Genomic DNA, 13,855 nt, shown 5'->3' on the forward strand with positions numbered 1-13,855 from the left:
GCGAAGTGGAAAGTTTTGAGCTTGTAGATCTGCTACTTTTGCTATATTGAATTTGAATTCTGAAAAGTAACAGTTTTGGTCATACTGTGTTCATGTGGTAAAAGCATAACTTTAATTCCTAAACTAAAATTACCTTTCCCTGCTAGTTCTCTCCCACGAACATGGTCAAAGCAGAGGCTCCTCCCACTGATTCAGGTAATGACAAACAGAATTTATTGTACTGTCACAGAACTATATCCTACATTAACCCATTTAGGCCTAGAATTATTTAACGCTTTAACTATTGAAAAATAGCAGATATACAAGCTCACAGTGCGACACTGAGTGCCGCGCTGCGAGCTTGTAGATCTGCAAATGTTTTTTTGCAAGTTTTTGAATATATATTTTTAAAAGCGAACATTTAACTCAAATATTAGCTACTGGGTGGTCCCTGGAACAATATATTTTGAAATGGGGGTCTGCGGCCAAATACATGTAATTTTGGGGGTCCTTGACATGGAAAAAGTAGTTCCCTCAATAGTTAAAGGTGATACACCATGAAATTTCACTTTTCCTATTTTAAAACCTTTTTTTGGGGTCCCACTAGCACCTTCTATCGTCACAAAGTCCCATTTCTGACCGTTGTGTCTTGGTTTTGAGAAGGCGAAGGTTAAAAGTATCCCATGGGTTCTCAAAACAGGCTGTCCAGGTTTGCTGCCGATTGTGACGTCATCTGCCGATTGTGACGTCATCACACCCAAAAAAAAAAATCAAAAAAAATTTTTTTTTCAAAAGAAATATTTCTTTCAAAAAAAAATGTTTTTCAAAAGGATTTGGGGGGGTGGCGCAGTTCAGGCCAAAGGTGGTACTGCAGCTGAAAATGCTCTGATTGATTGATTGAAGACTTTATTAGAAGTTTGCATAGGAAAAGGTACAGTTTCATGACGGTACAGTTCACTGGTACAAGGTCTACTAAAAGGAGATCCATGAAAAGACTAAGCTTATTTCCACTGGAAACCATTGAAGTATCTCATATAACATTGAATGACAGACAAATAGAACACAATATATGCAGTAGATATGTAAAGAAAAACAAAAAAGAAGACAGTAAGTCTAAAACAAACAGTATATACAAAGAAGGGGCAGGGGAGGGTAGGGTTGGGCTAGGTTCATTTTTTTACCAGTTGCGAACGGCTGCTGCCTGTAAGTGGTTTTTCAGGGCAATTTTAAAGGATGCTAGTGATCCACACTCCTTTATGGCCTTCGGTAAGGCTTTCCACATTTTGGTGGTATAGCAGAAAAAAGAGTTTGACCCTTTGTTGGTTTTGACTCTGGGTTGAAAGTGATCTGTGGCGCTGCCTCTGGTGTTGTAATTATGGACATCCTTAATGTTTATAAAGTATTTTGATAGGTACTTGGGTATCATAGTGGTGTAGTGTATCTTGTACACCAGGCCCATTGCAAGTTGCTGTACTCTGTCATCTACTCTGAGCCACCCCACTCTTAACTGGTGAGTAGCGGTGAGGTGAGTCTGATAGGGAAGGTTAAGCAGGACCCTAATTAGTTTATTTTGGGCTGTTTGGAGTTTAGTTTTCAGGGCTTGTGGGGCGTCACGATACCATACGTGGACTCCGTAGTCAAAGAGGGACTGGATTATTGCACCAGCTATGGTCTTCAGTGTGTTGAAATTGACCATCGGGGCGATCCTCTGTAGGAAACAAGTTCGTTGGTTGATTTTATTTATTACTTTAGAAGTCATCTTTTCACTGGAAAGATTAGCTTCAAGGATGCATCCTAAGTAAGAGATTTCGTTTTTTCGTGTTATGACCTTGTCACTCTGAGAGCCATTCAAAAATGAGAGAGGCTCTCTATTTAGGAGTGGTAATTTAGCCTCAAACCTTTTGAAAAACGTTTTTGGGACATAAACAATATGACATAACTACTTTTTAAATGCATGGTGTATCACCTTTAAGTGGTTCAAATCTAAAGTGACACAGATTTGCATTCAGGCCTAATTGAACCAAGAACCCATTGAACCATGCAAATCCTATTCAATGAATTCACATCATTATTGTAAAATAATGTTTCTTGTGGTGTTCCAGTGCAGGCACGGAGCGCGTGTCTGAGTGAGCAGGACCTGTCCAAGCTGGTGTCCATGTCACCACTGTCCAGAACCCTGCAGGAGATCCAACAGTCTCTACAGAACCTCCGCTCCGCTCAGCCTGGTCAGCCTCTCCAAGCACAACACTCAACCTACCGCTAACTGGCGCTAAGTAGCACTAAACGTGCTTCTTTGGCTCGTAATCCTAAAGGAAACTGAAGAACCAATAGAAGCTCTGAGATACAAGTTATTTGTCTGTATTATACAGTAGCACCTCAGCCATCACAAGGACACAAAAACATTTCTTTGTTAGAAATTCATTCTGAGATATTGTCGCTGTCTGGCAGAAAACAGCTAACTCCATTTTGCAGGGGTTTTTCTTTTTTAAATCAATGCTATTGAACACTCCGTCTGTGTTGGATAAAAAAAAGAAAGCTTGTAGATCTGCTATTTTTGTCTAAATTTCTCCGAATATGGACACTAGGATTCAAGTGGTTAATATAAAAAAGAAGAAAAACAGTTTCTATCACGCGAAGATTTGGAGGTCCCCCTGTAGTAACTCTGAGGACCCCCTAGGGGTCCCGGACCCCCTGTTGAAGACCCTTGCATTAGATGAGGAAATATTATGTCTGAAAACTTTGTATTTTGGCACTAGGTCATGTGGCCACAAAAACAGTTAGGTTCTATTCTCCATGGAGTGTGAATGCACTCAGTAAGTCTCATAACAAACCAGCCATTAGACTTTGAGATGACTTGTGAGCAAGTGGAAATATTGATGTCATGACAGTCTGTCCATTGCATTTTGAGAAAACCAGTCCATTGTACATGGTTTGGGAATTGTGAACTAAAAAGGCCATTAGGTCACCCGAATCAGATGGTCCATTGTCAGCCAATGTCATGGCAAGGAAGCCAGTCGTTTTCTAGATTGTTTGTGTGGGACTGACGTGGTGGATAGATGCACTGACACGGCCATCATTAAAACGCTGCCCCTGGCAGGATTCCGACCCTTCCCCCAAATCATCTGCCAAGTTCCATCCAAATTTCATGACAACTGTCAAGAGCTATTGCTGCGATAGACAGATATGAAATATGGGTGATGATGATGCAGGACATAAACTAAAGAAGTGCTCTCCTGGGCTCGCAGAGAACCACCAGGCCAGGTTGTCTATAACCCAGGGCTGTGTCAGTCATGGGGCCAGGAGTGTTGCACCAAATTCTGGGCCCTGGGTACAAGGATTCACTGTGGGCCCCCCATGAATGTTCTTCATAGGGGGGAGGGGTTTAACCCATTTAGACTGGGAACGCATTATTACGCGTTATCTTGTGCTTTAACTATTGAAGAAAAGCAGATCTACAAGCTCACAGCACGGCACCGAGTGCCGCGCTACAAGCTTGTAGATCTGCTATCTTTGAAAAATCATGAAAAAAAATTGTCTTTGAATATTTCAAAATGTTTTTTGAAAAACCAATGTTTCTATGTCAGTGGTGCTCAAAACCTTTCATGTGAAGGACCCCCAAAATGATATGGATTTGGCCACGGATCCCCATCTCAAATTATTTAGTTCCATGGACCCCCCCAGAAGCAACATTTGAGTTACAAATGTTCGCTTAAAAATACATATATTAAAAGATTTGCAACTATTTTCACGACTTTTCAAAAATAGCAGATCTACAAGCTCGCAGCGCTGCACTCGGTGCTGCGCTGTGAACTTGTATATCTGCTGTTTTTCAATAGCTAAAGTATAACATAATGAAGGCCCCTCCACCTTGGGCCCTAGTAACTCAGTCCCACTTTCCCCCCCCTTGTGACGCCCCTGGTTGCCTATACCCAGGGCTGTGTCAGTCATGGGGCGAAGCCGTCAGGACACAAGGAAGCTACGGGGGAGAAATAGTGTGTACAACAGACAGTGTAACTGTTATAAACAAACAAACAAGACAGACGGACAGGGGCAAAATAATCTCCGGCCTTCTGCCCCCCGGCCTTACCCTGACACTCAGCCTGAATGTTTGTTTTGTTTCACTCCATTATTCAGTCTCAAAGCCCTTCCTACTGCCGCCGTTTCTGGGATGGGCGTTGCCAAAAGAGGCAGTCTTCAGCGATTGGTTCACCCTCTAATCCATTACAATAGTAGCAAAGCAGATGACATTGTTAAGCGACCCTTATTTGTGTTGTTATGTTGCTGGCTAATCAACACGGTTAAATATTGCTGCTACTGTTGTTTCATAGTGAGATCAACGATCACATGTTGCCGCAGCAGGCGACGCCATATGTTTGTTTATGTTTGGGAACGTCCGCTCTGACACTGTTGTTTGACGTCATCGAATTGAAACACAGCTGATTCGCCGTACAGATTTTCAACCGAGCTAGCCCCTTCGTTGAGAGTCACCAGACCCTGAATCGCCTGAACATATTTTTTTAATTTGTAATGGGCGTGGCTAGCGATTCAGGGGCTGGAGCCAGGCTACCCCGGCCTGGCAGAGATTATAATGTTCTATTCTCTTCTATTCTATTGCAGTCATTACAGAGGCCCATATGGAGGAAGACCCTGCGTTGCCATTGATTCCTGTAGCTCTGGACAGCCTCTCTCCACAGCACTCTGCAGTCTTCCTGTTCGGTTGCCAGGTATAGGGATGGGGCCATATGAAAATGACATAAAAAATAATTGTGACTACTAATATTATTGTGCTTATCAAAGCACGCTTAAAACTGCTAAGCTCTTGAACCACTTATTCTAGGGGGAACGTTTGTCAAAAAAGCTCACAACTCGTTGTGGGCTTGTAGATCTGCTATTTTTGGCGAATCGATTTGTGTAAAGTGAAATAAGAGCTTACCAAATGCACTCTTTACAGGTCTATTTTCTAAATTTGCAGCTCGATACGATTATTGTGAGCGTTTTTTCTTTCTTTTTTTTATCACTATAAAACTGTGGTCTTCAAAATTTTCAGGCCAAGGACCCTTTAGTTGAGAGAGAGAGATGAAGCAGGGACCCCCCACAACCTTAGATTCCATATAGTTTCATCGTTTTGAAAGCACAATCATCAGTGTATTTTGGATTCATATCAATTTGTGTTTTCAAATATTTAACCACTTGAACCGTCAATACTTAATAAACTTGACCTTTTACTCTGTACTTAGTCTGCTCTTTTTCCCCTCTACACCAAATCTCTTTGCCTGTGAGGCGTTGTGAGCTTGCGACTATTTTCGGCTAAAGTTCTCAGAATACGGACGCTATAGGGTTCAAGTGGTTAAAAAAGGAGAAAAAAGGTTTCTATCACAGGTTTCTATCACACAAAGATTAGGAGGCCCCCCTGTAGTATCTCTGAGGACCCCCTAGGGGTCCCAGACCCCCTTTTGAAGACCCCTGCTATAAATCATAATACCGATCAAGGTTCCCGTCCCTGTCCTGTCCAGGTGATGTGTCTGCTGGGGAAATGTCCTGTGTTCCCGCCCGTCCTCCTGCTGCTGGCCCGCTCCCTGCCCGGGTCGCGCTGCACCTCCTCCAGCCAGGGGGCGCTGCTGGCACACTGCCTCGGAGACTTTTACTTTGACACCAGCAACCAGATCCTCTACCTGTCCCAGGACAAGCTGCAGCACGTGGGCAACTTCGTCTCCACCATCCTCCAGGCCATGGCCTACGTAGCGGCAGGTAGCAAAACCTGTGACGAAATTAAACCAAGTGTTCCGCTCACTCCACTTCCTTATAGTGTGTGCCAACGGTGACGCAATTGTAGTCCTTAGCGGCCATCTTTTGGGTAAAAACACAGGTGTTTCAATTGTTTGATTGCATAGAACTAATGCTTTACTCCAATCAGAACACCTGTGTAAGGCTGTGTTGACCCAAGAAATGGCCGCTCTTAGAACTACATTTGGCACACCCTATAGTGACGCAGTTCCTCCTGAAACGGTCCAGAAAGGAGGTACAGAGCACTTGGGTGAATGTGATTTGACGGTCAAATAGTAGGCAGGCCATAACTCATTGAAGACATTAATATGTAAAGACGGGCGGGCCGACGATCGGCGCTCAGTATCACAGCGTCGCGCTATAGACTGACAAGGCAGTCCCTACAGAAACAAATTTGTATCCATAGGACATCAGATGTCGGCCGCGGCTTGTGATTGGCTGAACCAGAGGCAAGCCAGCGCAACAGACTGGCTCTGCTGTGTGGAGAGGGCGAACGGGGACATAGGGAAGTAGGAATGCTGGGGGGGGGGGGGGGGGGGGCCGCCATCATTGGGAACCATCATGCTTGCTGTTGTAGACAGTGGTGTAAAGTAACTAAGTAGATTAACTGAAAAACTCTGGGAACTGAATGATTATATGAAACTGGCACATGTTGTCTGTCTGTTGGTACCAAGAAATCCATCTAATATAGACTTTATCTTGCTGGCTGGTGCATTTGGAGAGGCAAAGGGAAAGCCGTTCCCGATTGTGTTACATTTAGCTAAAAAATAGACTGCGGAAACCCGAATAAAACACGATCAAAACCGCATAGAACCGATAATTTTCGGCACGTGAGGAGTGCGTGACAGCCCCTCCTACTGTAAATTAGTTCCCGCGGCTATGAACGGGGAGGCGGGGGAAGGGGGGAGACACGTGAACCAGTGGCTCGCGGGGAGTAGTTTGAAGTTGAAGTGGCGTGCTCCTGTGCCTTTGTAATGTGACAGTGGAGTGTGTAACGTGACGTGATGGATGGCCTGGGTGGGTAACGTTCTTTGGAGGCATGAAGCATGTATAATCTTCTAAAGGAAACGTTGAGGTTTAATTTTTCTTCTGTACCGTTGCAGGTTCCAGGCTGCAGAGCTTCATGCAAGCTCTCCATCAAGGCATTTCAGCCGTAAGCCTTCATCTGTTCACCTCCTCTTTCACGTGGGACTCCACCAAGGTATTATTCACTGCAGTGGTTCTCAACCTTTTTATGCCAAGCACCACCTCAGAAAATGTGTGTCTCTCCCTGTATAATAACTGATGTTAAAATACAGGTGCGTAGACGCACCCCATCCTATTCAGCTATGCACAGTTAACACAGGAGGCCAATTTATTCCTTGGAATCATGGAGATTTTTTTAGTTTTTGTTGCATTTCTAAGCCAATAATTTGATGACCGGGTCAGATCGGACAGATTTAGCTACTACATCTGGGAACTTCCCGGGCAAACTGATGATATTTCTAATGTAATTGATCCGTTCTCAAATCCTCTATTAACGGCTAGGTGTGCCATCATGCTCATTTCAGCACGGCTGGAGAGCCTGTTTCAACCAATTGCTTGGTCAGAAGAACTACATGTAATATAATATAAATATTGTGTATTTTTTCTTATTTTTGAGTACCACCAGAGGGGGGCCCATCATGTACCACCAGTTTGAAGCCTTGGGTTCCTGGATAATTGTTGTTTGTGCTGCATTCCTTCATGCTCACGGTGAATGGAAGAATTCCAAAACGAATAAAGTACTAAAAAAATAAAGAAATATGGGTCTAATATTAACGTAAGCAAGACTATATAGAAGGCATTCATGAACTCTAAATGAACTCTCTGTGTAATCCATAGTTCTGCTGTTATTAATTGGTAGACATTGATAGAAAATAACTAATTTTAGCTGTGAAGTATTCCTTTACAATTTACAATTACAATTTAGGCATTTAGCAGACGCTTTTAATCCAAAGCGACTTACAATAAGCAAGTGATACATCAATATAACCAGTAAGACTCCGTAATTCGGGAGGTCAGGTTGCATACACAATCACAAGCTAATATGTCATCAACAACAATACAACAAATGCATAGGAATATCAATCTCGAAAAACAATATCATAGGTAGACCACACACCTACTCAGTACAAAATACTTTTTTTAAACCTAAAAATGCTATCTAGCTTCATGTGTGGTCATCGAGGGAAGGGGAGGTTACAGTAGTGCCATGGGTTTAGGTGGAGTCTTCAGCCTTGTGCAAAATTCTAGACACATGTCAGGCTTTTGACATGTTTTTGATTGATTGAATACTTTATTTAGACTGCAGTTTGCAAAAAATAAAAAAAGCACAGGAAAGTAGCCTACGGTTCAATACAAGGTCTTGCCAAGAGGATTTTAAACCCAAGAAAGCCTATATGACTTGTTTCCATTGGGGTCATTTGTACATGTTTGTTTATTTCTAATGATCCTTGGGCAGACTAAAGGTGATGCTGCAGAGGGAAATCGCTCACCACTCGTGGAGGACTTCCTCAATGTCAGAGTTCCCACTGAGGAGCTGTTCACACAACGTCTGCTGCAAGGCAGGTTTGTGGAAAAAATAAACATATTTAAAATATTTAGACCAAACGTACCTGTCAATCTACACTTCACATATAGACATTTTTTCTATGCTATTCTTCCTTTTTTTAATCGTTTTTCTTTATTGGCTTTAAATGCATAATATTAATTCCCGCTTTCTATGCCATTGTATTGTACAAAAAAAAATCATTTTTTTATTACTTTTCAATAGTTGGATTGTACGTGTACCTGTTTCATCTTGTATCGAGTACTTAGTGTCTGTGGTGTTTTGTAGTTGTTTGTTACAGTTTGTGTTTGTATGTGTGTATAACATTTTGGAAAATAATAATAATATTCCTGTGAATTGTACGTCTCCCCTGATGTTCCCTTCTAGACTTCAGCAGTACAAGTGCTTTAAGTTGGAGCAGCTCGTCGAGGACCTCAAACAGTGTCCAAACAAACAGACAGAAAAGGGTAAGATGGGAACATGTTTTATTTACGGCAGTGGCTCTCAAAGTGGGGTCCTTGGGGTGCTTCCAGAGGGTCCCTACAAAATGTGGTACACCACTTAAAGAGAAGTCGCTGCAACAATGCATAAGGCCCGCACCACTCCAAATTAAATAAAGTCCTTACGGTGCAAGGTTCAATAATATCATGAAACAGCAGTGAAGGAGTTGCCTGCACACAAGGAATCTCCTTTTCACACGATTTATTTACCTCTAAGACAACGAACGTACGTTTTTGACCTGTCGGTCTTCCTCAGCGTTGTTACACCACTTTATACCTACAATACCTAAATTGGCAAGCTCACAACGTGTGGTAATGGAACATGTTATGAGCTTGTAGATCTGCTATTTTCAAAAAAATATGAACAATTTGGAACATAAAATAAATCTTGTATGGGGTGAAGGTACAAAGAGAAGTCCAACACTATTCGGCCAGTTGAAGGTAGTATAGATAAAGGGCTCATCGATGCTCAATGAATCAGGGAGAAAAATACCTGGTAGGGGTGTAACGATATAGTAACTGAATCGAAAAATCGATTTTAATTTGCAATGATCTACTATATCGATATGCAAAAGCATATCGTCGTTGTCGGGTGGAAATCTCGTATGTCCAAAACGTTTGTCTTGTATTCATCATTTTCTTTTAAATGATTTAAACTAGTGAAAACAGCAGATCTACAAGCACACAACGCCTCGCGGTGCGAGGCGTTGTGTGCTTGTAGATCAGCTGTTTTCGCTACTTTTGTGCGATGGCCATGTGTAATGAAGCAGGGCTTTACTTTGCGAAATAATGTACAAATTTGAAACTTGGAGATACGAGGTTTCTGCCCGACAACGACGATATATTGTACCGTTTTGTCTTTGTATCGTATCGGTGTTGTTTTACAATGCAGATAATTGGTATTGAATTGGTTTGCAGTGCAAATTAGATTGTATGGAAACTAAGTATTTGTGCCTTGTATTTAGCAATTTTAAGAATGAAAATTAAAAAGAGGGGTTTAATTACTTTTCCATTCCATATATCTACCAGTAAGACTCCCTAATCAGGAGATAAGCGACCGCCAGGTCGGCAACCTCATGGTGGCAGAGGGCCATGTGAGAAATCAGGGGCAGAGGTTGTGGTTTGCCAGCCAAGGAGTGTGTGTGCAATGTGTGGCATGGATAGGGGCAACAGTTCAGAGATAAGCATAGGGCCAAAAGTGTGACATGACGTGACAGACAAGACAGAGGGACAGCAGGTGGAGGTTTTCATAGTAACTTGCAACCTCACGGTCGCAACAACAAATACACAATTTCAAATGAAACCATTCTAATAGTAACTCCAACAACTAGTTCTATAAGTATATATACGTATACAAGGTTTAAACCATTTCAATGAATATCACTCCTTGTTTGGTGTCCTGATGCGAACTGAGCCTCAATAAACAGCAGCATCTGTTGCTATGGATACAAGGAAGGTAAACAAAAGTTGTGCTCTGAGTTGGGAAAAAAGAAATACTTTAAAAAGGCATTATGAGTGTTTTACAATACTTTAAGTCGTTATGAGTGCTTTAAAATACTTTACAATGCATTAAGAGTTTAGTTTTAAATACATTGAAACGACACTGTGAGCGTCAACAGACAGTAAACAGTGAAGTCTAGGCGTGCCAGCAGAGGCGTAATTTGACCAATATCTAGGGTGTTGCAAGGAATGAAGTGTGTCCACCCGGCCGCAGGGCGGCCAAAAAATCGGGTGTTTATTCCCCACACAACAGTCTAACAAGGAGCTGCAGATAGCTGTATAGTTACTACTTATTTATCGGCATCGCGCCACCGAATCCAATAATAAGTCACATCTTTAGAGAGGATTTTCTCTGAATTGTGTTCCCAGACCAAAGACAACGTTTTTTTGCGACTGAAATAGCTTTAGATCGGGCTTCTAAAAAATAAAACAGCGAATGGCTAAGTGTTAGCTAACTTCCTCCTCTCGTCCCCCATAGTGGCTGCAGTGAAAACACAAGGCTGTACTGGCTTCTTCTACGGAAGCTAGAGTGAAGGCCTATACAGATATTTCTGGCACTCTAGCGGCACCTTGTGGCCCGGGGCACTGTATGAGTTAATGAAATAATTAATTGAAAGACTAAACACTGTCAAAACGAGAGAGAGAGAGAGAGAGAGCGTCTGTGCGATTAGGCTCGTTGAATGCACATGTGCGCGCACAGACGTTGCGCACCAAAAATAGCCAATCTACAGTAGACCCTACAAATTGCGTTCAATTTAGGATAAAGGATAATCAAGGTAGAGATGTAGAGCTACGGAGTTACAAGGATTTCTACACGGAGGGTAGGCCTAATTCATCTATTTACTGTCCTGCAAACTTTTTGTGGTGGAGAGAAAATGCATAATTGACAAAATTATATTTTTTTATGAAAAGGTAGGGTGTTGCCTTGGCAACACCCTGGAGGCCCAAACGGCCCTGCTTGCCAGCAGATAGGAAACCACAATTCTCACACATACGTACATCCTCAGCATGTGTGTGTGCGTGCGTGCGCTCGCTCGCTTGCGCGCGCGCGTGTGTGTGTGTCATACATATGACACCCATAAGGTGCTCTGAGCTCCTCAGGGTTCACTGATCACAGTTTGAACAAACACCCCGGACTGACGTCTCTTCAACACTTTGAAACAGGTATAGCTTTTATTTTACTTTCTTTATCGCTTCTAGACATGATCTAGAATGTGGAGCTATGTAAAACTTGTAACTAAATATATCACTTACAAAATGTCGATGATGTGTGAAATGTCATCAGCTGTATTTAGAAGCTATCAGTAAGATACTGTTGGTAAAAGAAGAAATCCAGTAACAGAGGGAGATAACGTGCGTCTATTATCAGGTGATCACTGTATAACTGTATAATTATATATTAATATAATTCAATTATATTGATAATGTGTGCAGGATATTCATTGATTTAGAACATCTCTCCTGGTAGAAACATTAGCAGATGATTTTGTCCAAAACTGACAAACATCTGCACATTAATCTCTGGATTAATCGTTGTCTTATTCCATAACGATTGACAATGATAGACAATTTGCGGGCCTGTAATAGGCAATCTACAAGATCACAACTTTATATGCTTGTAGAAAAATGCATAATCATTAAATAATAATAATAGTAATAAAGTATATAGTATTGTTTAATACAAATCTTTGTTCCCAATGTATGAATGAATGGACCATTGTAAAGCGCTTTGAGTTCGCAACTTGCTTAGAAAAGCGCTATAAAAATGCAATCCATTATTATTATAAATCTTGTATGGGGTCCCTGGCACCAAATATTTTCAATCTAATAATAATACATTGTGTTATTTATTTTTTTTAACATGAATAGCATTAACCTTTGTTTGGTCATCTTAGGTTTTATGTCCACAACTGCTGTTTATCACAACAAAGAGATGGATCTGGCTGGTGGTCAAGGCTCTCTCTGGGAAGACAAGCCTCCACAATCCCTCCAGATCGTGTCCATGGTCATTTTCAGCCTGGTCTTTGTGCTCGGCGTGTTGGGGAACGGTGTTGTCATCTGGGTGACGGGCTTCAAGATGAAGAAAACCGTCAACACCGTTTGGTACCTCAACCTCGCTGTGGCCGACTTCATCGTTACAGCCTTCCTGCCCCTGTCCATCACATCCATAGCTCTGGGCGACCACTGGCCTTCTGCATCAACCTTGTGCAAAATGGACCGTACCATTTTCTACCTGAACATGTATGTCAACATCTACACCCTGGTGGTCGTCACTTTTGACAGACTGCAGGGGCCCTCGGACCAGTGCCACTGCAGCGTCAGAAAAGGGTCTTGCGTGAGTCTGTGGGTCTGGGTGCTGGCCTTGGCTCTCAGCACCCCTTACTTCCTCATTGAGGACACATCATTGAGGCCCTGTAGCACGCGGTACACTGTAACTAATGATTTGGCTGTGGTCGTGATCGCCACTCGTGTCTTCTTCGGATTCGTGGTCCCTTTCCCTTTAATCGCCTTATTGATCATCTGCCTGCTCTGTTCCACATCCTCCAGCCAATCACGTCGCCTTGTAAAAATCACAGCAGCTATTATCACTGTGTTTTTCCTGTGCTGGGCTCCCCATCACATTATAGGCATTGTTGGTGCAGTGAATCATAAAGACCAGTCAGTTCACAGTGAAACACTGGACCGTGTGGTCACCATCGGGCTCCCCATAACCGTCTGCCTAGCCCTCCTCAACAGCTGCCTGAAACCTCTGCTCTACGTGTTCATGGGTCAGGGTTTCAAGGAGGTTTTCCGCAGCTCTGTCCTGAAGGTGATGGAGAAAACCTTAGCTGTAGAGCTGCCTCAGACCAACACTTCCACCCACCCAGGGAGCAGCATGTATGAGACTCAGGGCTGTATTACCATTGGGACCATTGGGGCCGATGGAGCTCGAGACTGGGACTGGGACCCTGGCTGTCAGTTTGAGGTCGAGTTTGAGTTGTAATTGTTCTCCCTCCCTTTTATTTCTTCTCCCTTTATGAATAATACAATTTTGGAGCTTATGCAAAAAATATATATATATTTTTTTCTTTTTTCTTTTTTACTTTACACATGTAAACCAGTGTTGTGAAAATAAAGGTTTCAGAGTTTGTAATTGTACACGCAGTCATAAAACACATTTTAATGTAGTGTAAAGGACTAAGCCCCTATGGGCAGAAGTTAAAGAGGTATTGGAGGTGCACCGCATTGACCAATTATTTCCTTGTCGTGAACAGGTTTCAGCACCACTGATATAGAAACATACTTTTATTTAGTTATGATTTATAAAACGTTTGCCTCTGGTCTCGAAGGGTTAAAGTGGTTTCTGTGCACAAAACAGGATGTGCACACCCTCCATGCGTGATGTCAACTTAGATTAAATGAGTTATTTTCCATAGACGACAAGGAAGCTATCGAAAGGAAATGTCACCAACGTTAGATAGATAGATAGATAGATAGATAGATAGATAGATATTTTAAGACACATTTTTGTCTTAGGAATGTG

The 13,855-nt window shown here is 42.3% G+C and overlaps 1 protein-coding gene across 1 annotated transcript; it reads left to right on the forward strand.

The window, feature by feature from the left end:
- Positions 1-12,265: 12,265 nt before the first annotated feature.
- LOC308290266 (C3a anaphylatoxin chemotactic receptor-like) lies at positions 12,266-13,315 on the forward strand (the record flags this gene model as incomplete). Its single annotated transcript, XM_080732052.1, has 1 exon — positions 12,266-13,315. The coding sequence occupies one exon, from the start codon at positions 12,266-12,268 to the stop codon at positions 13,313-13,315; it is 1,050 nt and encodes a 349-aa protein (XP_080588178.1).
- Positions 13,316-13,855: the final 540 nt, after the last annotated feature.

This window comes from Nannobrachium achirus, assembly GCF_963921795.1.
Source record: "Nannobrachium achirus genome assembly, chromosome: 8".
NCBI lineage: Eukaryota > Metazoa > Chordata > Actinopteri > Myctophiformes > Myctophidae > Nannobrachium > Nannobrachium achirus.